This window comes from Meleagris gallopavo, chromosome 3, assembly GCF_000146605.3.
Source record: "Meleagris gallopavo isolate NT-WF06-2002-E0010 breed Aviagen turkey brand Nicholas breeding stock chromosome 3, Turkey_5.1, whole genome shotgun sequence".
Lineage (NCBI taxonomy): Eukaryota > Metazoa > Chordata > Aves > Galliformes > Phasianidae > Meleagris > Meleagris gallopavo.
Genome location: NC_015013.2, coordinates 56,179,599 through 56,206,648, shown reverse-complemented (window position 1 = coordinate 56,206,648; position 27,050 = coordinate 56,179,599). Strand labels below are relative to the sequence as shown.

At 40.4% G+C, this 27,050-nt stretch overlaps 1 protein-coding gene across 1 annotated transcript; it reads right to left on the bottom strand.

The window, feature by feature from the left end:
• Window positions 1–1,090: 1,090 nt before the first annotated feature.
• On the bottom strand, window positions 1,091–27,044 carry TGS1 (trimethylguanosine synthase 1). Its single transcript, XM_010708942.2, is given in 14 exon segments — window positions 1,091–3,638; window positions 12,581–12,659; window positions 13,821–14,037; window positions 15,455–15,598; window positions 16,491–16,664; window positions 17,522–17,870; window positions 18,936–18,967; window positions 18,970–19,106; window positions 19,770–19,856; window positions 21,014–21,137; window positions 22,456–23,323; window positions 25,408–25,580; window positions 26,721–26,785; window positions 26,895–27,044. Coding segments are annotated over 12 exon segments (2,388 nt in total). The 5' UTR covers window positions 25,468–25,580; window positions 26,721–26,785; window positions 26,895–27,044; the 3' UTR covers window positions 1,091–3,521.
• Between the last annotated feature and the right edge of the window lie 6 nt (window positions 27,045–27,050).

Here is a 27,050-nt window from a genome sequence, read left to right as displayed (position 1 = left end):
CTCCTTCTGGCAGCTGTAACAGCAAAGTTAGTTCTGCATCAGTTTCAAGCCCGGTTTTGCAGCATTTATTCTGCTGCTGCTTCCTCCTCCCCACCTTCTTTTTGGCAATGAAATAAAAAACAAACAAAACCAGTGTGCTGTAGGCTTACTTCACTCGAATACACTTGCCCAAATAGCTTTGTCCTGGTTTCATACAGCAACCCATAACTTCCTTGACACTGAAAATCAACTTTCAGTGCTCTGAACCCCAACAAGACACTCCAGGGGCAGGGATGCTGTTTCCAGTGCTGGAAAGGCTGAACCAGCGCCAATCAATCAATCAATCAATCAATTCATATGCTGGGTCAGGACTGCCCTCATTGTTATTCAGGGTGGGCAGATTCAGGTGCAGAGAGCCAACCAAATGAATATGACACAATTTTTACTGATTTGCTCAGTGAGTTACTGCAAGTAAGTTTTCTTTGCGCTATTTATGGGGTTTCCCTCTTCTAAATGTTACCAAGGTCACACTAATTTGTTTGTGTAACCCCTGAGCAGTGCATACAGAGCCAGATGTTATTTCAGAAACTACACTTGGGGAAGGTTTTCTAAAACCTGTACGTTAAAACGTCACGGCACAGTGATTCTTGCCATAACACGAACGCGGCTGCCTCAGTGGCACTGAGCTTCTTGCCATGAAAGGAGAATTGGGCTGCCCCAAAGCCCTGCTCCCATCCCATTAGATCCACCGCTGCTCTGCACCTTGCAGTCTGATTGCTGGAGCTGTGTTTTTCGTCACTCCATGCCAGCAGAAACAAAGGAACTAGTGGGCTTGGTTTAATGACTGATTTAATTAAGATAAACTTGAGAAATCAGAACCTTGGGAGCATGGCAGAAAGTGAAAAAGTACACGTTTTATGGTAGTTACTACAAATAGTAGTCTGCCTCCAAAAAATACTCCGCATTTTTCTCATAGCTTCTTTGGCAGATTAAAGTCAGTACAAGCCTAAATCTCTATGAATATTTACTTCGCACTGGCATTGTAACTTCTTGCTAGCCTAACACCAATTTGCTATGTGATATGCAAAATACTACTGGACTCAACACAATATTAAAACACCGGAAATTTAATTCTGTTTCATCACGTTACATTTTTTTTTCCAAAATACAAAGCAGAACAACACCTTACAGAAACTCATATAACGACTGATGCTGTCCTCTATGAAGAGTTTGTTGGTTGAAACTACTGACATCCATGAAGTGAATGCTCTTAGAGGTATGTAAGGCTTAAGGTTTTATTAGGGTCAGTCCATTAGGTTTAATTGAGTGACTCTCCACCACGGGAAACTGCACTGAGCACAAAACCGGCAGCAACCATCCCAGCAGAGTCCATTCTGACTTCAAGTGATATGCAAAACAAATTAACCAATCAGCTAACACAGCTCTTTTGCACTTCTTGGTTAACACAGAAGAACAGGCATGAACAAGGTTATTCTTCCATTTTTGACTCTTAACATGCTTGCCAGGCTCAGGAAAAGCCCTTAACTAGACTTCCATTTTTATCATTAAGTTCACTAAATTGGAAGCAATCATTGGAACAGTAAGTGTTGTACTTTGTATGTCATATTTCAGCTTCTACTTCCTGAAAACTGGACGCTGAACAAAATCAGACCACTTGTCTTATAAAACAAGCGGTAAAACAAGGTGAAACGAGTGGTGTTAGTGAGATCTCAAAATGCTTCTAAAGTTATTCTTAACTATGGGAAAGAAGAAGGACCAAAAAATAAGATGACAACTTAAGCAGCTGCAGGCCCAATGTGGTCAAATTTCAGTGTACAGAAAACTATAACATACTGAGTATACATTTATTTTTCATTTGGCCTTGTAATTTTTTTTTTTTAAATTAGCTCAGAGTGGAATTTTAATAACATCACTACATTTACATGCTACTGCTGCAGTAGGCTTGGACCTGTAATATCAGCACTTGCCCCTCTCCTCTTCCTCCTCATAGCAAAAGGATTGTCTGCAAATCCAACACATTTCTGAGGAAGAAGTAGGTGTACAGTACACAATCCCCCTTGCCATTCTTTAGGAAACACTGCAGAGCAGGTAGTTTCCCCTCTTTCTACCTCCTTTTAAATACTGGCATGGGGGCCTGCACCATCACAGCAGTTCTTCAGCACAGTGGAAATAATGCAGTGATGCAAGTTAAATAGTCAAAACATTACACCTCATGTGAAGGTAGGAAATGCTCATTTAACACTTCAGAAGTTGTCTGGTACTGGAAGGACAATACATTTTGGAAAATTATTTCCTAGGTGCTTCTCTACTGCATTTTGACACTTGCAATGAGTCAAGTTGCACATATATTTTTAACAACCCGCATACATGAACCCTAGTCTCTTAACTGATTTAAAGATTTAAATATATCTTTATTATCTTTAAAGAAAATTCCTCTCATTTCGTTGTTCCATGCTGTCATTCTACAAAGCTTTGCTCATCAGCACAGATCCATGGTTCAGCGCTTAGCCTTTGCTGCCTTCAACATCATGATTTGCTGCACTCCAAGTAGAGGAGAATCTTTTCATCTTCAAAATGGTACTCCTACACTCTTACCTCATAAGCACTATCAAGATTAATCTCATATACTTTCTGTAAGCGTGTTTCAGCGAGAAGTTCATGTCTGTACCCTACAGACACTTCTCTTCTTGTCTGAGTCCTTTTCTGCTTGAAGAAATGTCTGAAGGCAACTGTTCTCCCTCAAAACCCAGACTGGGAGTGGATTATTCCCACTGGGGATTAGTGCTCCCTCTGCTGCTCCATGCTGCTTGCATGAGGAGCAGGTGTCCAAAAGAGGATGAAACCTGCGCGTAACTCTTCCAGTAAAGCTACTGGGACCAACCTCCAGTCAGGTTTCTCCTCAGTATCTGTAAGAGGGGGAAAAAGAATAAATAGCAAAGGAGAGGGTACAGCCCTGTTGCCAGCCACAAACACACCCTATTCTCTCTGTAAGTTGCAGCAAGCTGCAGAACTCACTATAGCAAATGTGTAGGCCATTATACCATGAAGAAACCTGAGAAGGTTTCCAGGCAAGCAGGGAGCCTGAGAAGCCAGATGTCAGCGGCACCTGGCAGCGTGTATCATACCACATAGGTCCATGTTATGTTCAGGTGCTCATGTTTTGTCAGCACAGACAGTTCTTGACACTTGGTGTCTTTCAAACTATTCAACACCCTGAACATCCACAATGGAGTAAGTACCGCAGCAGCACACATCAGAGTTGCAATGAAGTCCCCAGGTCCCTTTCAACTGGCTGATCTTGCAAGACTGTGTTAGAAAGTTTCTTCTACGTTCACAGCTGCTCTAGTTTTAGAAATTTGCCAGAATTCTTATAAAACATTTATTGGCAATGAACATAACATTTTTCGGAACAGAAATTAAAGCAGAAAACAGCTTTACGTCATTTTGGACAAGCCAGTTGTACAAAGGTTTATGAAGTAAAGTACCCAAGGAGGTTGTGTCTGGAAGAATGTACGTGAAATTCAGGAGAGGTCAGGCCTTATCAGATCCCCAAAATAAGCTGTTATTGTCTTCAGTTTGTTATTGAGAAAATTTTGTTCTATTTCAACTTTCCCTCCTGGCCCTGCCAAGGAAGCGATCTGAAAAACAAAAGAACAAGAAATAGGTCAATCAATGTGCAGGTAAAGAGGAAAATCCCCAAACTTCTGTTCATGTCACGTAAACATCTTTGCTCTGATATCACTGGTGCCTAATGCCTCCGGTCCTCTGTGTGTTTCCTATTTTATCCACAGAAGCGAGTCTGTGGCTTTCTTGGGACCTGGAATTCATCCCTATCCACTCAGCCAAGAAAACAGGAGAACTTGAAAACTAAAGATAAAGAATCATTACACTTCTCACACTATGCTGAGACATACTACAGCCTGGTTTGCAGAGCACCGGGAGTGCAAGCATCCCTGATGCTTGCCTGGTAATGGTGACAGCAAAAAGCAAGCCAAAATCCTGAATGTCAAAACATCAAAACAAAAATTTACATGTCAAGATGCAAAGTTTTGTGGGCAGAGTAAAAACAAATCCTGAAACTGGGAAGCATAAAGGTTGTGCTGAAGAGTTGGGGAAGGAAATAAAGCAACCAACCAAAACAAAAACATCACAACAAAAAATATGCAGCCCCCAAACCAAACAGCTTTCAAAAATACTATCTTTTTTGTTCTTTTTTTTTCCATGTTGCAACAATAAAAGAAAAGTTGCTGCTGCATGCAGGTGAATCTCAGACGTTGTTGACGGTAAGGCAGCCGGGAGCTGAGCAACCACTGAAGAATGAGGTAAAGCGCCTGTGGGGCAGCGCAGGGCCTGTCTGCAGCCACTCGAGTGAGACCGTTCACACTCTGTTGACAGAGCCCAGTGAGCACCTTCGGTGCTTAATGATTACAACTGACAACTGCAAAGGAAACACTGTTGTGGACTTTGTCTTTTGGACTCGAGCACACAACCCTCTCTGTCCCCTTCTGCTCATATTTACCGCGCCCAGCAGCGCTCTGGCAGACGGTAGATGACTGACTGCTCCCTGCTGCAGGCCGCGCAGTCGGGAGGCAGCTGCCATGGTGCGCTGCTCCTGAGCGGGCCTGCTCCCCGCAGCCCTCCTCCTGACTGCTACTGCAAAGCTGTTCTGCAGTCTGATGCTGGAAAACTTTCCACATCAACAAAATAAAAAACAGAAGGGCTGCAGGCCCGCAGTAGGCTTGCGCTGATCTTTAAACCAAGATGTCTGTGATATTGTCAGCTAAAACGTGAAGTTCGGCTTGCGTTATTGCCACTTCTGAACTCCTCTGAGACTTCACTCAGTAGCACAGGTTTAAATATAAACATGCTGAGCTTCCTCTATTTTACTGCAAGTAAAAAAGCAGCCTACCATCAAGAGGAAATAACAAATTAATCTAAATTATACCTTGAACCTTTATTGACTTGCCCAGAAAGATCACACTTATCTAAAACAGACATTTACTTTCCTTTCCTCCCCTCCCCCCCCTTTTTTTTCCTTTTTCTTTCTTTATCTGCAGATAAAAACAAAAGTCTGAGCAGTTTTATTCATCCTTCACTATAATGGTGATAGGAAAAAAAAATTCCACATTCTTGTCAAAGAGGAACCTGCCACTTAAGTAAAAAGCAGAAGCAGGCCAATTTATAAATAGTACGAGAGTCTGAACTGGCAAGTGATCAAGAATGTTAATTTTATGACTTATCTTTTCCTTCTTGAAATTCTAAAAGCAGTTAATACTGCAAGGCAACCCATTTATTTTTTTTTTTCCTAGGAAGATGTTAATTCTGTCCTATTTTATTGTAAATGACTCTTGCAAAAAGTGTAAGAGAATACCTTTTGAAGCTATAGCTGCTTAACTCCTCAGAAACATTGACTGGATTGGTCAACTTAATATATCAACACTGAAATTACGTTGGATTACCCAATCCCAAGTTTGGAGCACAGTTTATATAACTAGGCACATATAAGTACAACTTGCTCATTCATATAAAACTGAACTATTTACTAAATATTTCTCTTAGAAGTCCAAACAGAATACTTATTCAGTAATGGAGGTGAATGTCACTCCCTCTGCTAACAAGTGGCATTTGCTGAAGGATACCTGAGAGCACAATATCCACATGCTACATGTATAAATATATATATATACACACACATACATACACACACATACACATATATATAAATAACTTTAAAGCATTAAATCCAGGATTAATAAGAGTAATTTCAATTGACTCCTTAAAAAAATATATTTGAAAACCCAAAGGTGACAAAATTCTAATGGGCACATAGGCATAAATTCCAGAGGCAGAGTCAGGACAGAAATCTCCAGATTGCAAAAATCCATGACTGCACTCCTCAGAATACATCTGTCAACACTGCAGCGTCTCATGTTAATGGGAGGTGCAGGGAAGCAAAGGGAGCCCAGCAAGGAGGCAATGACTGCTCAGATGGAACCACCAACATTCAGAGGAGAAAAACACAAATTCTCCATCACCATGCTTGTTTGTAAACTGCTGGAGGCTGCAAATTTAATTATGTGCAAGCTGCTAGCTGCAAGCTTTCCTTGGAAGGGCTCAGTGAAGCCTGACAGATTAACAAGGACAAAATGCCATACAAAATCTCTAAAATGTATTATTATGGAATCACAGAATGGCTCGGGTTGGAAGGACCCTAAAAAGACTACACAGGTGGTCTTTCAAAACGTGAAGCATAATAAACATCTTACCATCTAGGCACAAGATTTGCAGACAAAATCAAAGTTTCATTTTCAATCTTGATTTTCCAAAAATGGAGTATCATATTGAGGAAACAAAGGCAAGAAAAGAAAAAGGATCTGCACAATGTGCATTCTTTTCATCGCTATCAGAGTCAAGAGCATTTTGCTTGATTTTAGGACCAGCAAATCATTCTAAGCACTAGATACAGACCAAACAGTAATAACATCTGAAACATAACCAGATATGTGAAACCACCATTTAGGATAGCAAAATGTCCTGCGACTGAGAAGTGATTTCATTTAATTAGGCATAGCTGAAGTCCCAAACCCAGGTGTCAGTTTCCAATATAGAAACAGGAAGAAGTCTGAAAAGCGACCACGTTAAAAAGCAAACGAACACGCAACACAACTCTACGTAACAACAAATGTAATCTTCTGCTTGTCTCCTACACCACCTATTTTTTGAAAACACAGTACACAGTGAATAAATGCTGTCTGTAAGACTTTCCCAGCAGGACTATGTTACACATCAATACAAAATCAGGCAGACTGCTGGCAGGTCAGCTCATGATTGATGGAGTCACAATGGGCTGCTAACAATTAATTCACTAATAGCTTAAGCGGAGAGAGGTTGCTGATCACAGTTACGATGCCAACATACTTACTTCCCATTAACTAGTAGTAATCACGTGGGAGAACATGATAAATAGCATAGATGGAAGATTATGTACCTATGAACACCTTGCTAAGGCACTATGTTTATCACTTCCCATCAGGTCTCTCTCCTGCTCAGCTATAAAATGCAGCACCATGCCCAACCCAGCTGCTCTCACACAGTGCATCTTCCCAGAAATGCCAGTACTGCATCCAGACACATCATCTCCACTGTCCCATGCTCCACTCTCTCCTCAGTGCTGCATGACCACTCCTTCTCGCAAGGTTCAAAGAAGGCAGACATTGACCAGAGGAATGGATGAGGCCATAAAGAATGCTGGTTGAAACCACAGCCTTGACTACATTTGGGAAAAAAAAAACCAAACAAACAGCCTTTACTGAAAGTTAAGAGACAGAACCTGGTTTTAATCTTGCACAGGCTGAGACCCTGGAGGTATTCTCTAGTCCTAAGGACAGGCAAAAACTCCTCCTGCTTCTTTTCCCTATGAGGACAAGCTGAGAGACCTGAGGCCGTTCAGCCTGGAGAAGAGAAGGCTCCAGGAAGAGCTGATAGCAACCTTTCAGTATCTAAATGGGGGCTATAAGAAGGAAGGGGACAAACTCTTTAGCAGGGGCTGTTGTGAAAGGACAAGGGGAAATGATTTCAAATTAGAACAGGAGAAACTTAAATTGCATAGAAGGAAAAAGGAAAAAGTTCTTTTTACAGTAATGGTAGTAAGGCACTGGAATAGGTTTGCCCAGAGATGTGGTGGATGCCCCTGTCCCTGGAGACACTAAGTGTCAGGCTAGGGAGAATTCTGAGTGACCTGATGTAGCTGACCCTGGTAACTGCAAGGGAGTTGAACCAGATGACCTTTAAAGGAAATATATTACCAAAAAAGCAGTATTCTTCCTCTTCCTCTGTTATGCCATTCTACTTTTATGTCCAAAAATTGCTGGCTGAAAATGGGGAAATTTTGCAGAAGTTTAATAGCAACTCTAAGAGGAAAATACATTTTCAATAAATAAAACAGTTCCTGTTTATGAAACTGCAACTATACTCAAATTGAATGTGAAATTGCCTTGAATTTTGAAGGGCTGGTGTTTTTTTTTGTTTGTTTGTTTTTTGTTTTTAAGTTAGCCCATTTTAGAAAAATTCCTGATACTTCCTTTATTAATTATTTTTAATTTATTAGACCTTTTCTTCTACCCTATCCCATACTGACCTGAAGTCTGCCAGTACAAAACCCGTGTAGTACGCTAGCAAGGTCTGTGACATGACTTCACAACATTGTGGCTGTAACCCACAGCACAGAGCCAACACTACCACTTCCCTCCTGAAGAGATCATTTCAACCAATCTACCCATGGAGAAAGGCTTTCAAACATTGCCAAATCTCTTTATAGAGCTACAGTGCTTTTCTTATGTCACAGGCCGGACTTTGGATAGACCAAAACATATTTTCTATCCCAAAAAGACAGCTTGAGCTGAGCAACAATTGATAATGGGCAGGGTGAGCAACAATCCACAATGTTCGCCACTGCTCCAGCTGCTGTGCTTGGCTAGGCTGGTAGAGATGCTGATGTGCTAATGTCTTATACCATCAGCATATATGTCACAGCAGTTTTTCAGAAGAAGGCATCACACAGCTTGACCCTGTCCTGACAACCAGTGGCAGGACAAACACCTCAGCAACAGCACCCATGTCATCTAGAACAGTCTGCAGCATCACTGCATTAGTGTGTGAATATCTAGGAGGATTCTATGTTTTGGTGCCCTACACAACAACAGTATGCCTTCTCTAATGAGGTGAAACCACTACAAAGAAGCTCCTACAATAAATCCCAGATTCTTCCATCTTTGCTGCAAATATTAAGATACAGAAGAGAAGAAAACAGGCAGTGCAACAAATCAGGATACTTAGGATAAATGCCAGTCCCTGAGGTGAGTACACAGTGAGGCTTAGCACAGCTTCCTGAATGTAGACATTATTTAATCAGTCTCAACCAGCTTGCTTCTCCAATCACTCATGCAAGTCTTGATTAGGCTTAGCTGAGGTTTGAAGATACAAACATAGTATCTCTTGCAGGTATCTCCTTTCTTTCCCTTGATGTGATGGAAATGAACCAGCTGAGAACAAGGATGTTGGGAAAGGTTGGACATTCCCTGACTTCAGGTTTCCTGCTGCTCATGGAGCCTATTAACCACAGAGCAAGGGTAGGAAATGTATCTTCATCAGAATTTTGCCAAGGCACAGATATCCTCATTTATTTATTTTTAACTACTATCAGCTTAAATTAGTACTATTAATTCTTCTCATAGAAGGTAAAAACAGCTTTCAACTACCCAAACGTTTACCAAACGTTTTCACTTACGTTTGCTACAGCATAATTTTGATTTGAATGTACATGTCTATTTTGAGATAGTGATTTCAAGTTCTTTCCTACCTTGAAAGAATTCTTAGCTGGTCAAACTTTTTATTCCGTTTTCCAAAAATACTGCTGGCAGCCAAATAAAAGCTTATTTTCACCCAGAACTGCAGTAGTATTAAAACACTCTCAACTGGTAATATCTATAAATCTCACAATTCTGCCCTTCAAGCCAATTCTCCCTAAAACTATTTTTTTTTTTAATAGGGATACAAAGAATGTTTAAAAAAAAGAAAAGAAGACTTAAAGGTAAAGATGCTGCAAAGAAACAGGTATCAGCAAGGATGAGCTGCAAATATGAACTATATCTTTATGCACACACGCATATATAATGGTTCCTGAATATTCCCTAATCAGAAAGAACATTTCTGAAAGACTGATTAAGCTAAAAATGGACCTATGCATTATATATTTTGAATCAAGCACATGCTTATAAACCAGAAGATTGGATGCAACCAAGAGAAAAGTTTCCTATTGCTTGTAAACACACCAAGTGTGTTTCACTGGTTCGATGCTCCCTCTTGAGGCAGAAGTACAGAAGAATTTCTTCCACATAAATTCACTGAATTTTCTAAGAGGATTCAGCCAAAGAAATCCTCTCTCCTCTCTGCAAGACCAAATTGACTCAGAAAAGTCGTAGTACTATGCAGGCATAGTACACATCACTTTTGGAATAAAGCCATACAGAACAAGGTTGCAGGTCTGATCTACCAGGAAGGCAATGAACGCAGTGCCCTCAGAAACAGAGCAGTTGAGGTCAACAACCACCTGCTTTCACAGCAAGAAGTCACACTATCCAACATATCTAATGACTTAAAAAAAAAAAAAAGAAGCATGTTTTCCAATAAATTTGCACCCTCTTAATCAAAGGAAAAGCAGGATTTTAGCTCTAAGGTTGATTCCAATTGCTGGGCATCTATTTCTACAAACCTGAGATCTACTGTCAGACAAGCCAACTTGCACTGCTACACTGACTTACAGTCAGTATAAACATCTGCATGGAGTTTTGCAACAACAATTAAATCAGCTTCCAAATCAATTTTAACTGGCAAAGCACACTCTGGTTGTAGATTCAGGCAGTCAGTAAAAAACAAGAGGCAGAGTATTGAAGATTTAACAACTGCCACCTTCCGTGCTAAACATGCCAGACTGCCTCTTCTGGGAGCTCAGAGATACATGAAAGCCTAAAGTATTTGCATGTATACAAAAAGAGAACTTTTAAGGACACAGAACAGGCAAATCTGATAAGCCTCTGCAATGCTATCATAAATGAAACTTAAGAACCTTGCAAGTTTCAAATCTAAGTCATCAGGTAATCTCTCAGCAAATACTGCCTTATCGAAGTTATTTAGATCTCAGGTTTTAATCTCCTGCAAAAAATGTTAAATATTTTCTTCATCAAACCTTTCTAGGCCCCTGGTGCTTACGGATTACATTTACAAGCACAGCTATACCACGGTACACTAGCAGTGGTGTTCTGCACCCTTGCCAAGGTTGTCAGGACAGGAGCTATTCTTTTCAATCCGTCAGATAAGTAAAATGGATCAGAACTGTGGGCAAAACCTTATAGAAACTAAGAAGAAAAACTGTTCACGCCTACCATTAAGGAACCTTGAAGATATATCTTCCTTTCCTCTAGAGATTCACAGTCCTGAAATTTCAGTAGTGGTACATTCAGAAATGTCACTCAAATACTACCAGAGATTAAGATAGCCAAATCTGTAACTTTTGCATAGTCTTCTGTGGACCAGAGAATCCACTACGATCATAGTTAGGAAGGTCAAGTACAACCCACCACTGTCCAAGCAAGTACTAACACTAAATTTCCCACAACACTAAGTTAGATTCACATTCTCTCTCCACACTGTCAGATAATCAATCTTTAGACCTTTTTTCTGTAAACTGGCACAGTATCTAGAGAAAGCATAAGGAGTTGCTTTCTTTCTGTGAGAACATCCTATAGATGGGAAAACTGAGCTGAATCCAAGCATCTCCTTTTACAACTAAGCTGTGACCACATAGCCACAATTCTGAGCGAAAGCACTTACTCTTCAGCAATTTGTGTAAAGGAGAACTTGTGGATGTACACCAAGGAACATCCAGAGCATGTGAACAACAATCAGAAGCAACTGGACCAAGAGGTAGGGGCAGCAAAACATCTAACGCAACCACATACAGGTGCTACACAGGTAGAGCATGCTAACAGCTACGCCATGAGAATTTCAGCCCATTTCTCATACTGTCCATTTGCCATAAACCATGTCTGCAGGCACTGGCTGAAGACCTCACCTGCTCTATGTTAGACAAAGCTTTTGGAAAAGTGGAAATAAACCTGTGAAGTTCTGTGGCATAAGGCAAGTGAGGAGAACATCTCACTGCTCCGTCTTAGCTTAAAATCTACAAGACATAATTAGCATAGAAAATATACAGAGGAAACTAAACCAGACACCCAGGGGAAGTGTTACAGTCATCTAATTACTTCCAAAATAAAAAAAGTACTAGACTGACATATTTAATTTCAAACACTGAAGAAGAAACTGTATTTGACATTCCATGTCAACAATCACAACAACCAGTTACAGTACTTTTCTAATGAACATTTCTAGCACCAAAACAAAAACAAACAAAAAAAACTACCCTGAACTGGTAAAATAAACTGTGTATTTAACAAGTCAGTACTACATCTAAGTAATCCAATCACTGCTGTGCAAGCAGCCCCTAGGTAACTACACACCTGTATGGCAGCATGACAGATGTCTCCTGCTTGAGACTGTACTAACATGCTAATGAGAACGACAGCAATGGCATTAATGATACCAGGCTGTACAGTGATCTCCTGCAACTCCTTCATGAATGGAAAACCAGAAAGGTTTAGGACTCAGAATTTATGAGATGGTATGAGCTGGTTAAAATACCTTTTTCCTTTTATATGACTGTATCGGTCTGGCACACAAATACACTATATTTGGATTGTCTGTAAGTATCTCCAGTCTGCTGCTCTATGAAGGAATAGTATCAAAATAATGAAAATCATCTACTATCCCCCATTTCTAAATATGCCAGAAGTGCCAGAAACACAGAAACCACTTAACGTAAGGTTCAAATTTTAAACAAAACAAACCAAACAACCAAACACGTTCAGTTGAACAGACTTAAAAACCTTAACTCTGTGCTTATACTACCTGTGTTTTAAGCAAGTTGAGGTTTTGGTAGTTACCAAGCCATTTTCCAGTCACATACCTGGTTAACGTCAGCGTTCCGAGGTAGAAAATACACAATGTTGTTTGTGATCTTCTTGGAGAGCCTGAAAATTTCAAATGTAGAAGCCAGTAAAGGAAAAAAAAAAAAAAAGTTACAGGGAGGGAGAAACTATTATATATTTATTCATTTTGAAAGCTTATTATGCAATAATGTAATGGCTATGTAATTAGATATTGTTCTGAAATGCAGAAATTAGTACGAAAGGCAGAAACACCATTATTGCACCATTATTGGTTTTGTTTTTTTTTTTTAAAACCAACAACCTCAAACAACCCCAACCAACTCACTCATTTTACCTAGAAAATTTAACTGAATTGCAAAAAAGAATTTGAGAAGCTGAACTGCAGTTTATAGTCAGTACACTGGTTTGATACCTGCTTTCTCAATCATTTTGCATAATACTGCCTCTCACACAGCCATAGATTTCTTTACCCTTAGAAGTATAGCTACCATTTAGAGATTATTTGACAAAAAAAAACACCACTGTTTTGTAGTTGATGAGACTGTTATGCTCATGCCTTCCTAAATGAATGGCTGCTCACTACCAATGTAAATAAACTAACATGAAATATTATACATTAATTAAATGAGTTGATATTTTGCTTGTATTCTTCTGTTTTCCCACATCATGAGCAGGAGTTATAATAATGATATAAGTATTTTAAGCAAGGCTAGCTTTCATTAAAAAAAATAAATTTATAGCTCACATAACTAATGATTGCCTACGCACATACCATGTGAGTTGATTACTTCAGGGTTGTTTCTTTAAATAAAATCACATAACAAAAATAATGAATACTTTAAATTAGAAGATACGAACATTTTCTGAAGTTTCTTCTTCAAGAATAACTTTATGACAACTATTCCTTTAAATAAAAAATAATAGAAGCATTTAATTTTAGGTTGTCAATTGTTTATAGTTGAGGCTGGGGGGAGAATTAAAAAAAATGTGAGACAACTGTGACGTCAGCTGAATTTCACATCATAGAATCACAAGGTTGGAAAGGACATACAAGATCATCTAGTCCAACTGTTCTCCTATCATCATTACTATCATTAAGTTACTAAACCATATCTTGTAGCACCTCATACAGATGCCATCACTTTCAGTCAGCCAGCTGGACATGGCAAAGCCCACCTCAAGAAAAGCAGGGAAGAAAAAAAAAACATAAAAGACTGAAAATCACACCCATGATGACACGCAACTTTGAAAGGATATCCATCTGGGCAAATCATAGTTTGGATGTCGAAGATTTCAGCAGTGGCATAGTCAGGCCCACCCCAAGGAGGGCTGAGGAACACAACATCTGCTTTCAGGTCAGCAGCCAGCACCATGAAGTCACCACACACAAATTCAATCTGGTTGGCCACGCCGTACACCTCGGCATTGCTGCGTGCAAGGCTGAGTTTCTCAGGATCTATATCAACAGCGATCACTGCAAGGGAACAAGGGAGGAAATGCACAGGTAATGTGGGCTGCAAAATGCACAAAGCATCTGACTGATGGATGCCACCCAGTTACCAAACAGAAGTTTCACAATGCTCTCTTGCAGCAACTAGATACATCTCACATCCATAATTTCATTTTAAGTGCTAAGCAATGACTTCATTTTCTAGGTAGCGGAAGACATGAAGCTCCAGCTCCTCAGAGGGAAAGGAAGGTCCTTTACTTTACAGCAGAAGTTCCATGCATTCACACCAAAGTGACAGCAACACCATAGCCAAGACTGTGGGAAGCCTCAGCATGCTGTTAAAAGTTTTGGGAATCACACATCTACTAAAATACTCCCCAGCTGAAGCATAGGACAGGCAAGGCTGTCTGCCTAAGGAAGGAAGTCTTCCTATCTCCTCTCCTGGCAGGAGCCTAACAGCTTACACAGAGCCAAACTGCAAACCCATTCTTCTCCTTTGTCAAAGATTAATGTTTACCTTGTGCCTGATCACGTTAGACTGAAAATTGAGTTTGAAAAACACCCAACGTAGTACAAGAATTATGATACAATGGCAGTATATAATCATATAAATATTTCCTAAATTTCACATAGTTTATAGAACGCATCATAGCCTACCAAACTTAATGCAGCACAAACTACCATTTTTCTTGCTCAGAAATTACTTGGAAGTGTTCGATGAGCTGGTATTTTACCAGAGTGTTTCATAACTAGAGGAGGATTAAGTAGTCAATGTTTTTACACAAAGCACTCTCATGATTCACTGCAATTTCATTACCTGGAAACAAGAACTTACACTAATATCAAGTTATCACTGCTTTTCTGTATTAGGTCCTGCTGCACCCACAGGTGATCCTATTCCAATGTTTTAAGTACAGTTCACATGAAACATGTTTTCGAGTACTTAGCCTTAACATACTATTGAGAAAAGCAGCAGCTTTCTGGTGTCACTGCAGGTTGGCACTGCAAACAGAATTTAACCTTTAACAACAATCTTCAGAGCATCCTATGGACTGGCTACTATGCCAAGTAAAACTAACACTGATTATGTACAATGTAAATCCAACTTTGACTTTAAATTGGAAAGCAGTTTTTCTCCAATTTTCATAGAATGAAATGACCTAGGTTGAAATGGACCACAACAATCCTCTAGTTTCAACCCCCCTGCTATGTGCAGGTTCACCAACTACCAGACCAGGCTGCCCAGAGCCACATCCAGCCTGGCCTTGAAAGACTCCAGGGATGGGGCATCCACAACCTCCTTGGGCAACCTGTTCCAGTGTGTCACCACCCTCTGAGCAGAAAACTTCCTCCTAAAAAACTTCCTCTTAACTTTCTTCCCTTATTTTAGGGAAAAAGGTTGAAGAAATTAAACAATGTGCTGCACACAATGCCTACTTACCCCTTTTTGAGGTCAAAGCAAACTGAATAGCATTTCCTCCAACCCCACAGAAGGCATCCACTATTGTATTACAGTTGAATGATTGAGCCACACGGACTGCAATATGCTCTGCTATTTTCTCAGGAGTAACAGAAAACCAGCCCTCTGCAAAGGGAAGAGAAGAAAAGTATTTTTACCACTCATTTCATCTAAATTAAAAACAAACAACTGAAGGTTTAGCATTAATCCCAGCAATTTTGGCTTAACACATTCGACCAGGAAATACAGGCTTTCAAGATTATAAACTCTAGTAAATCCAGTGATTTGCTAAGCAAACAAAGTCTCACTGATGTGAATAGATACGCCTGATTCTCAATGAAGGCTTTGTTGAACTTGGTGCTTATCAAGGACAAGTACATAAATACATCTGCAAAAAATCTTATACATGTCGTAACTATGCTCTGCCACAAATAAAAACAGAAATATATCCTCTCACATCCTACACGTTATTTTCCTTACAGTCATGCTTGGCCTGCCAAACAATCTGTGTGTTTATATGGGAAAGTATTAGAAATGAAAGGCTTAGAAAAATCTTACCAAAAAGGGCGGTGATACTAACTCCTTATTTACCTATGAACTGATGATCTGGAAGTGGTTTCCACATAACATGGAAAAATGTAACCTTGAAAATGACTGCTGAAAGACTGTGTATGTTAAGAGAACAAAATTACATTCATTACTGCACTTTAAAGTTAAAAAACTAAAAAAAAAATTATGGAGAAAAAAAGTCATTGAGTTTCTGAGAAAGTCCTGACCAAGCACTGTTTGAGTACACTACAATCCTTAGCAAGCATCACGACTAGCACAAAGAGTGGTGTGCCATGCTAGAAGCTGGGGAACAAAAGTCCCAAAGCTTTTTTGTTTGTCGGTGCGTTGACTGTGCACTCAGTATTGCTCCTTTCAACAAAAGAATTAGTAATAAGCTGTAAGAAAGGTCACAGGCTTGAGTACCCCTTATGCCACCGAAGTCAGAACCCTGTGTACTATGTACACCTACCTCTATCTAGTTTAATCCCCTCATCAAAGCGGGAGAACAGCCTGTAGCGTTGAGCCCAGTACTTGATCAGCTCAGGATCCGCAGCAATCTCAGGAGGTATTTCTCCCAGTGCAATCTTGTGCTTTCTCCTCCTTTTTCTCTCTTTCTTCTTTGCAGTATTTTTTTCATCTACAACTGGAAGATGCTGCAAAAGTTAACTAACTGTCTTCATAGGCTATGAATATAACTGGCTGGTAGATAAGAGTCAAGATACGAAATGCTCGAGTTAAGCAACACTGCTAAATGACCTTTAATACTGTCTGCCAGATTATGCAGATTAGTAGTTTAAGTTAAAAAGGACATTCTATATAGCAAAGGAATAAAGTAATCTATCAAACATCTGTCACAGTTATAAAATGATAATATTTCAGGCTAGACATGACTTTCAGCTGATAGAAATAAGCTCTAAATGGTGAGCAAACGTGGATCAGACACCAATTTAATGCTTATGTACTAAATAGGAATAAGAATCAATCTAGATGAGAATTTTACATAATTATAACACAACTGGATTACTGTGGAAAGGATTAACTATGCAGAAAGCCAAATAATCTTATTTTCTGTTTTTCAGAGGGTTAAATAAGTAAGTTCACACTATAACTGGCTTTTTTTTTTTTTTTTAAAACAACATACATTTCCTAAATCTGTGAATATATGTGAATCCAAAAGTGGACATTCCTTGCCTCTACCTGACATAATAGCTCTCACAGGGGAAAAAGAGGTGTTAATCAGAGACATGACCTACTAGGTCATACGTTAGATCAACAGTCACTATTCACCTATACAGAATTACTGTCTAAAGCAAAGGCAAGGCCTGGGATTTTGGTGCTCCAGGAACAAACTACTTTCACTAGTACAGCTATAAATTATTCAAAGAGACCTTCTTGGTCCAAGTGGTAAACCATAGATAAATGCCACACAACACAGTAATTTGGGAGAGGAGCAGCAGGCCCACTACTAAATCATGTTCAGTTTGTAGGAAACAGGCGTACCTGGGCTCACATCCTCCATTTCTGCCTGGAGATAATCTGGTATGTCCAGAGGGACCAGCACCCTTCCAGAGCCACACTCGGGCTTTTCCCTTCCCTGGCATCCAGCACTGTTTGCTGTTGCATCCATCACCTCTTCCAGCTTACTCATCCCAGGTTTACCACCAACCACGCTGGAAGGCAGCAGCTCAGGAGTTTCCATACTGAATCTCACACTCCGTGCAGTGGTGATACTTTCCTGATCCTCCGAGTCACTGCTTGTTGATGACTCCTCTACTTTACCCAGAGGAGAGACTTTCTGGTACATGGTTTCCTCTACAGGCTCATTAACCTGCTTCAGGAACGCTTCCACCTGGAATGGAAATATATCACAGACTGTTAGATGAATTGGTAACCAGGTGCAAATAGGACAGTTTAAAAGCACTGCAGTTCAAAAGCACCTGCCATGGATACATTCTCCACCACGTGCATTTTGAAAAAGGAAAACATCCACAAATAAGCACACAAAAAACATCCAGTTATAACATATGAGTCCTTAGCTCTGCTCCCTTTGCACATTTTTTCATAACAAGTTGTCTTGGGAACCAGATACCACCTAGGTGCAAAGGAGAGATTGAGTTGCCTCACCTCCAGGCTGCACCAAATGGTACATGCATCAAATCTGCTGCACAGTAGGTAACTCTACACTGCATCTCGATCAATGGACAGGTGTCAGTTTCTCTCTTCAAAGGTATATGCAGATGCTTAGTTTTAACATTACAGTTACTCTGAGTGGCACTAGGCCTAGTGCAGTTGCTTGCCAGAAAGACTGAGGAAATTTATAACTTCTTTTCTCCTTCACATAATTACAGCCCTTCTCACTGGCTTCGGGTACAAGGAAGCAATGGCCAAATTCCTGATCCCAAATTATAGCAATGGGATGAGAGTTCAATACAACATTCTTCATCGTCACCAGAAAACAGTGTTTTACAGTGAAGTATTAGGGAATAGCCAAGCATCCCAGTATATGTTGATTATATACCCTACCCCCCCCCACCACAGAAATTCCAGCACTAACAAATGTACTCATACTTATTTAAGATCAGAAATACTTTTAGTAAGTACAGAAACCTACACATATCTTTAAAGGAATGATGCACCTATATCGTATATAGTTCCATGTATGATATTAAGCTCACATCTCTTTTATTAGACTGCTAGGCATCCACCAATGCCTTTTTATACCCACTCTAACAATAACTATTCTTCACCTAAACAGGAGGAAGAGGAGAGGAAGGGAAAAAAAAAAGAATATTAGCATCAGACTGAAAATGAAAAAGAAATCACCTGTGTGTGCAAAATTTCTTTGCATAATATAACAACAGCTAAGGGAGCACAGACACCTATGCAATTCATCAACACTAACAAGTATGCCCACCTTCTTTAGAGTTTTATTTTTTTGCAAGATGTTTCTGGCTCTTCTGTAAAGAAGATGTGTGTGTTTTTGCTCTTCCTTGGTTTACGCATGTCCAAAAATTTGGACTTGAGTTTTGCTTTTTTCTCCAGGTACTGAACACTTCGGTGAGTGAAATCTGGAATTCCACCATACCTGAAATAAAAGAAAGTAAAAAAAATTTAGTTGGGAAATTTACAATTTTGAAGATTTAAAATTAACATACATGTAGCGACAGAGTCAACTACAAGACATACTCCTCTTTGAATCTTATGTATGTAATAAATGTGTCACCTGAGCCCTATACCTAAGCTACAGTCCACCTGTGCTCTATGATGTTGCTTCTAAGGCACTGATAACCAACATTTAGGATATGCTACTGAAAATGCAAATTTCACTGAACCTGAATAACCTGGCAATACTTCATTAACATAGTTAATGTAAAGCAACCTCATTTCAACATGAAACATCTACAAATTACGATCTAAGCTCACAGGACTCTAAACTGAGAGGACCATTAATGTTTTGAGCCCTTAAGCATCCCAAATTTAACTAGCTGACCAAGATTTCAGTTCTCTACTCAGTTGCTTGCAGTTATGTAACTGCAAGTACCCTATGAGTTATGCTTATCTTTCAAAGCACTTTTCTTGTTGTCTAACTCTGCATTTCTACTGCTAAAGCTTACTGCAGAAAAATTAACTTCACCAATTATCTTCCAAAAGTTCAACAAAATTGGAATGGAAATGAATGGCATACTAAAATAATATCAACAGAGCTGACTTGCTGTGAAGAAACCCTGAGTTCCTCATAAGCAATTACTTTTGTCCTGCACCACACTTGAAGCCCAAAATAGAACAGGTTTCCTCGGGATCTTCCACTGGATTCTCATCCACATCCAGTTCATGGCTAGGAGAAAACACAGATGACAACAAGTTAAGTTGGGGGTTATTTTTTTTCCCCCCTCCAAACAATTAAATAATAAATTACAAAAACCAAAACAACCACAAAACCTACCCACTCTTAAAGAAATGCCATTAAAACTCCTGCACTGAAACCATTTAGAAATGCATTTCAATAACTCCCCCATGCGCTGCTGATATCAAACAAGGCAGATAACACCAACCTATTTATATGCATGAACAGATCCTTCTTCTTACCCAACTCAGTATGCCCCTGAGTTACGATATTCCAAATATTTGTAATGATTTCTCAAAACATTTAATACCAAGCCCTATGAGGAACTGATGAAGACAAAATGTCTGTTCACCCTATTTCTAAATTACTTTCATCACCTATGATGCTACCTATGTTATCCATCACTAATGCTACAGCAATATCAAAATGTTACAGCAAAAGCAGTATCATTAGCAGATAATTGCATTCATCCCTTCATCTGTGTGTTTTTGGATTTATTAGAGAGGGAACGAAAAGCCTCCCATCCTCTCTGTGGTTGCAGATTTACTACAAGGAAAGAAAAAGACTGTGACAAGGCAGAGATTAACTGTTCTGTGAATGTCACAGTACCGAGCACTTTATTAGCAACACATTAGCTAAGTAATACAAGTTATTAAGTAGTACCTTTTACACTAACTGAACCAGAATAAATGAGTCATCACACCCAATTTAATAATCTCTTAATATAATAATCTCTAATAATATACTTCAGTGACACAAGGTATTGTCACCTTGCACAACTTGGCATCCAGGTCACATATTCTTTATAAAGCAAAGAAATATCCTTCACTTACTACCAGGTAAAGTGATAGGCAGCAATGGAAGATTATCGTAGAATCATAGAATGGCCTGGGTTGAAAAGGACCACAAAGATCCTCTAGTTTCAACCCCCTGCTGTATGCAGGGTCACCAACCACCAGACCAGGCTGCCCAGAGCCACATCCAGCCTGGCCTTGAAAGCCTCCAGGGATGGGGCATCCACAACTCCTTGGGCAACCTGTTCAAATGTGACACCACCATCTGGGTGAAAAACTTCTAACTCAATCTCAATCAAACAGATGTTATAAATAACAATTTGAGGAAAAAAGAAAAAAAAATTCACTACTTACCTTCTCTTGACTTTGGCACACCTGTTTTCAGGGGGCTCTTCTTCTCCTTCATCTTCATTTTGATCACAAAGCGGCAACTGTTCTTTGTCATTTAAGCTACATGAGTTACCTGACTCCTGGGAACCTAAAAGATACAACTTATTTTAAATCTTTTTGCATGTTAAATTTCAGAACTTCCCATCCTTAAAGTGCATCTGCAGCAACAGTTCAGTTGTTTCACATATCCTCATCTGACAAATAAGGCAAAGGTGTTAAACCACACATTCCTTTACCTGCCTTTGGGGGACAACGTGCCAACACAAGCCTCCAGTATTAGTTACACTACAGTGTTAATTTTAAGCAGGACTAATAAAATGCTTGCGGGATACAAATTTCAAAGTTTCTTCTTTCTTCTTAAGCTTTGTCTCCAGCGCAAGAAAGATTTTCCTCTCCTATCTCTCATTTCAACTCTAATGTAAGATCAAGATGGGGGCACACCTGCTTCTTCCTTCCTTAGGAGGTCACAAGCAATGGACTTAGAGACCTCATCAAACTGAATTCCCAAGCTGCTGACTCTTCACTCATATTTCACATCATCTTTCATCTTCAGCAGGAGAAACCATACATCTGACAGGAAAGCTGTCACACTGCTAATTATTGGCAATTCTGGCAGGAAAAATCTGTGGTCAAACAGGATAGCCACCTCCTTTCCCTGCACACAGAACTGGTCCATTTTTTTCATCTCCCTCATAGAAACCCTTCCAGCACCATAAGGCACAACACTGCCTCTCAACATACTCCTTTGTGAACTGGCATTTTCACTTGATGTGGGTACACTAATTTGGGGTTGTAAAGATAACTGCAGCTCAGTACCTAATTGACAATGTAATGCTGAAAAGGACCTCTGGAAGTCGGCTGGTCCACAATAACACCATACACAGAACAAGAGTTTAAGTATTACATTATTAAATAGAAGAACAAAACAGAACCACCAAAAACAATCAAACCCAAACTGTGAAAATGCTTTTTTGGGGATATTTCTAAAAAAACCCTGTCCTTATATTTGTCAGATTCATGAAAACATCAAATTGAGTTTTCATTAATCTTAGACTATCAGTAAAAAAAAGAAACAGAGGTTGAATGATACAGCTGCAATACTAAAACTAATTAATAAACCAGTAAAGCACCAACTGTGCTCTTTTATCACTTTTTGTGGTACACTTGGGAGATGTATAAAGTGTGTATTGTGTTAAAATCACTTGTGGATGAAGAATACATTTAATATACAGCCTAGAGAAGAGAGATGTTCCAGAGAATCAGAGGGAAGAAAAAGGAATTAATTATGCTATCTTTCCACAAAATACTCAGTCTATGTTTAAAAACAACGTGATAAATATAAGGTCTTGGTTTTTATATATAACCACTTATAGTAGAAGAATTAATGTTAGCTGATTGCCTATTACCTGACTGGTTAATACTTCTATTTTCACAAGATGCTCTCCTTTTCCTGGTTCCTCCATCACATGGTTCCTTCTGGCTTGAAACACAGGGACTCTGGCTTTCACTGTTACATGAACTGTGTTCTTGAAGATCTTCATTGGTTACTGTTAAAAGTGCACTGCTCTGCTCCAACGCATCCAAATTTAGGTTTAAATTACAAATCCCAGAGATTATCTCATCATGGGGCTCAACACTTGAAGTGAGTGTTTCCTCACTTCTGGTGTGAGAAGGAGACAGCTCCAAGATCAGCACTTTGCTGCCTTCAGCCTCTGGGCTGACCAGGTTCATTTCTTGCAAAAGATCAGTCTCCTGCATAACCCCATTCAGCTGAACACTGTCAGCATGTGAGCTCTCCGTCGTCCACCCCTGATTTGTCCAGTACTGAAACTGTTCCCAGTAATACCAGTACAGTTCACTATAATGCTGCTCCCACTCCTCCTTGGTGTCTGGACTGTTCCAAGGCTCAGATGCTGTCATGGCTTCAGGTGATGAGACATCTTTATGCTTCTCCAGCCAGCTTTGCCAAAGAAGGCCCTCTCCATACTCGTTCCAATACTTCTCCCATTTCTGTTCAATGGGTAAGGCTTCATTAACGAGACTCTCTGAAATTCCACAGTTCCCTTCACCTGCAATCTGAGATTGGCTGTTTTTTGCACTTTGCTCTGTAGCTGAGGCTGGCTCATCTGAGATGGACTGCTTATGATCACCACAAGTGTGATCCTGGCATCTCTGCTCCATTTTATCCTGGTGTTTTTGCTGTAACTCTTTTCTCTTCTTCTTTTTCTTTTTCATAAACTTCATGTTACTTCTCTTTCTATATTTTTCTTTTGCCTAAAATATAAAGGATAAACATATTCAGAAATCCACAACATGCAGGCAGTCCCTTCTTTCCCTCCCTGTAATCACATTTCTGCTTGTTGCGACCCTCCCTCACTCTGCAACTCCACTCTTAGCTTTCTCCCCACAAAAGGGGCCAAGGGTTATACAGGTCTGATAGGACCCTGTCATTTTGCCAGAGAATTCTAAGAAAGCTGTGAATAACAGCTGTGAGCACATCTGCAAAAAGGACCAGGAAAAGGTAGAATTCCAGTTGGGAAGTTGTTCATAATTGTTCAGTGATTTAAGAGGAAAGACATCAGTGTGAAATACCATAAAATGCTATGGGAAGATTAGTCAGGAACTATAGAGTCACTGAGTTTAGCTCAAGAGTATTATTCAATAACACCAAGGACTTCTTTGGGGTGCCACAGAGGTGAACCTTACTATTGCTGGCCAGGCAGGTGTCAGGCGAACACTGCTCAAGTGATTTATTAGGGTAGTTAGCACATAATATGTTTTTATTTGCAAGTTCTGTAAATCTTGCTTACAGAACCAACTTATACCTGGCTAAAGATGACTGATGAAATATTCCTTCCATCCCACAGTGATCGCTGAGAGAGTTCAGAGAAACACAGGAAAAAGATTCCTATCCAAACAGGTGTCTCTTTCTGCAATTAATCCATTTCATTTGTTACCATGTACTCAAACTACTACAGCTGTCCAATGAAACAGAAGACAAAAATCTTCTCCTGTGCTTGTAAGCAAAACACGCCGAGCAACAAAATGTTACAGAAGATAAATCTGCCAAGTTTCTGAATAAACTGTCCAATTAAATTTCACAGGTAAAAGCGTGATGGTGGTGGTGAGAGAATACAACTCACATGGCTGCAACCCCTTGCACTGACAAATGCATAAGGCAACCTGTCAAGGAGCTGGCTTAAGGGAATGGGCATTAAAGTTCCAGTCACACTTCTCACAACGTCACCTTAATGTATGTGGTGCAAAGCACAACACTTAGCAGTAATCTAGAAATACACATTATCTTCTCACTTGACTTATTTGCACTATTACTATATAGCCGCACAAATCATATATGCATACTACGAGCATCAATTCTGATGTCTGGAAGGTCTATTTACATGTCATCATGTAAAACAATTTACAAGCTCCTCCTATTTATTGAGAAATTAATCAGGCTAGAATCACAGAGTGCTCTGCACAAAGGCACTCTCACCTCTAGGGAGGCCTGTACTCTGTGAAGCAGGTACTGAATACCTCACTGCCTTTTTCCCACTGACGCACAACTTCAGCCTATCCATAAAGCCCAGCTGCTTGCTGCAGGAAGCAGAGGACCCAAGCTCAAGCCCTGTCCTTTGGAACAGACTGGCTTGATCAGCTACAAGGGGAATGTAAGAACTAACTTTTTCTATTACTCCCTACACCTAGACGGTTGAAGCAGATACACGCTCAGTTTGCAGTATATTAGTTGTCCTGCAGCACAGCACGAGCATTACTGCTTTAAACCAGCTCCTCCTAGCAGCAGTAGCAATACAGACACAGAAGCACAAAGCACAGCCTGACCCTGCCAAGCCCAAGCAGCAAGCAACTTTTACAGACTGCACGGACCAAGCAGTCAGAACAATCACAGCACAGAAGATGCTGCATGACAGAGAGCAACGTATTTTTCCAGTTCAACTCAGTTTTCCACTCATTTGCCTTTTCCAATCAAGTCCAAAGTAACTCATTCCTCTTTTCATATACACTCATTTTGTACAGAATTTTCTGGTTCCCCTCTTCCTTTTGTCCCAATCGTTTTTAAGCTATTAAACAAGCAGCCACTCTTCTGCTCAGGTGAAGTGTCAGAGTGACAGCCCTGGAAAAGGAAACCTTTCAATCAGCAGAAAAAGGTGCAGCACAGGCAACAGCAATGCACGTGAATGCACGGACCATGATGTCACATAATGCTGGAAAACCTGAGTGAGGCAACACAGATACATTTCCACAAACTGCAGTCTCAAAAGTAACTAAGGAGTAGGCATGCCCCTACATTCTGAAACAGGAAGTAAACAGAAAAAATAAAGCACGGTGATTTTTACCACAAAGTCCCTGTGAGCTGAGTGCCCACCAAAGTGAAGAGGTAACCCCATGCTCTTCATAAGCTCAGCCTCCGAGTCCAGTTCAGCTTCTTCCAGGTCCAGAGCACAATCAATGTCCACTCCCAATGTCACACTGGGACAACCATTTTCCCGCTCAGATCCTTGTTCCTCTCCTGTGAACAAATGACATCGAGTGAATACAATCTTCCAGTTCTGTAATCATCTAGTCCACCTCCTCTGCAATGAACAGAGACACCTACAGCTACATCAAGTAGCTCAGAGTCCCCTCCAGCTTGACCCTGAGTGTCCCAAGTACAGGGCACCCACCATATCTCTGGGCAACCTGTTCCAGTGCCTCAGCATCCCCACTGTGAAAGACTTCCTTATAGCCAACCTAATTCTCACCTGTTTCAGTTTGAAACCATTTCCCCATGTCCTATCACCTTATAAAAAGTGTTCCCTTCTTTCTTGTAGCACCCCTATAACTCAATGCATCAGCAAATCCTGTAACAAATACTACCTCTCCAGCTTCCTTTCCCATTTAAAGATTACAAGTACCTGAAAACTATTAATAGATTGAGCATTTCTCATCTTTTGCACTAGTTCACTGAACCAACATTAACATAAATACAAAGTTTTATACATTATATATATATACTATATACATATACTATATGTATATATACTTTTAAAAATAACCCAATATTAACACTTCCATGAATTCCAAACTTTTTAACTGTGTCATTATTTAGCTGTATTAATGTATCTTTTTCAGGACCATGCTGTATTTACCACCCTATAAAAGCAGCAGGGATACATTTTCACATCAGGCCTTAGTTGCAGAACGGCTCTGCTCTCAGGCTCTTTTTACACACGTACTTCTTTAGCAAAAAGAGGGAGTAAAAACAAGTGGAGAACAAGAGTGCAAGACAACAGCAAAAGTAAAAATAAGGCTTCAACAGCCCAAACATCAGACTGGGTCGCAGTTAACTCCCCTCCCAGCAGTCCGGACAGCACTGAGTTTGGACTGGCGGCTGTGCTGATAACACAGCTGTGTTTTGGCTGTAGCTGAGCAGCAGAGCCCAAGGCTCTCTCCTTTCCCTACTCGGTGCTCCCCAGCCATCCCACCAGTTGTGGAATCCCTGCCTGCACAGCTAGCAATTGTTCAAGCACCACCAGACGTGCGCATAACGACAAATGCCACAGGTAAGTTAGAAGCAGACACACGTGAAAGCGATGCGGCCCTGCCGCACCCAATACCCACACACAGCTCACTCCACGCATCACCACACCATACCGTACAATTATCTTACCCGTACTCTCATCGTCATCTCTGATATAAAATCCTTTCAATCCCAGCTTATATAACTTCCGATCCCTGTAAAAACAAACACCGATGCTGACGGCCACCGGACAAAGAACGGCAGCACTACAAAGCCCGCTGGAGAAACGCTCAGCCCCCTATCCCGCCGCCCCCGGCCACTCACTCCACGAAGGCGCGGGAGCAGAGGCACACGATGCCACCCGCCGCCCCCGCCCGACAGCAGCAGCTCGGCCACCAGCTGTCCCCGCGGGTCCTGCACCATCCCGAGCCCACGCCGCAACACGGCCCTGCCGTCTTCCTTCCGCCGGAACTGCCGCCA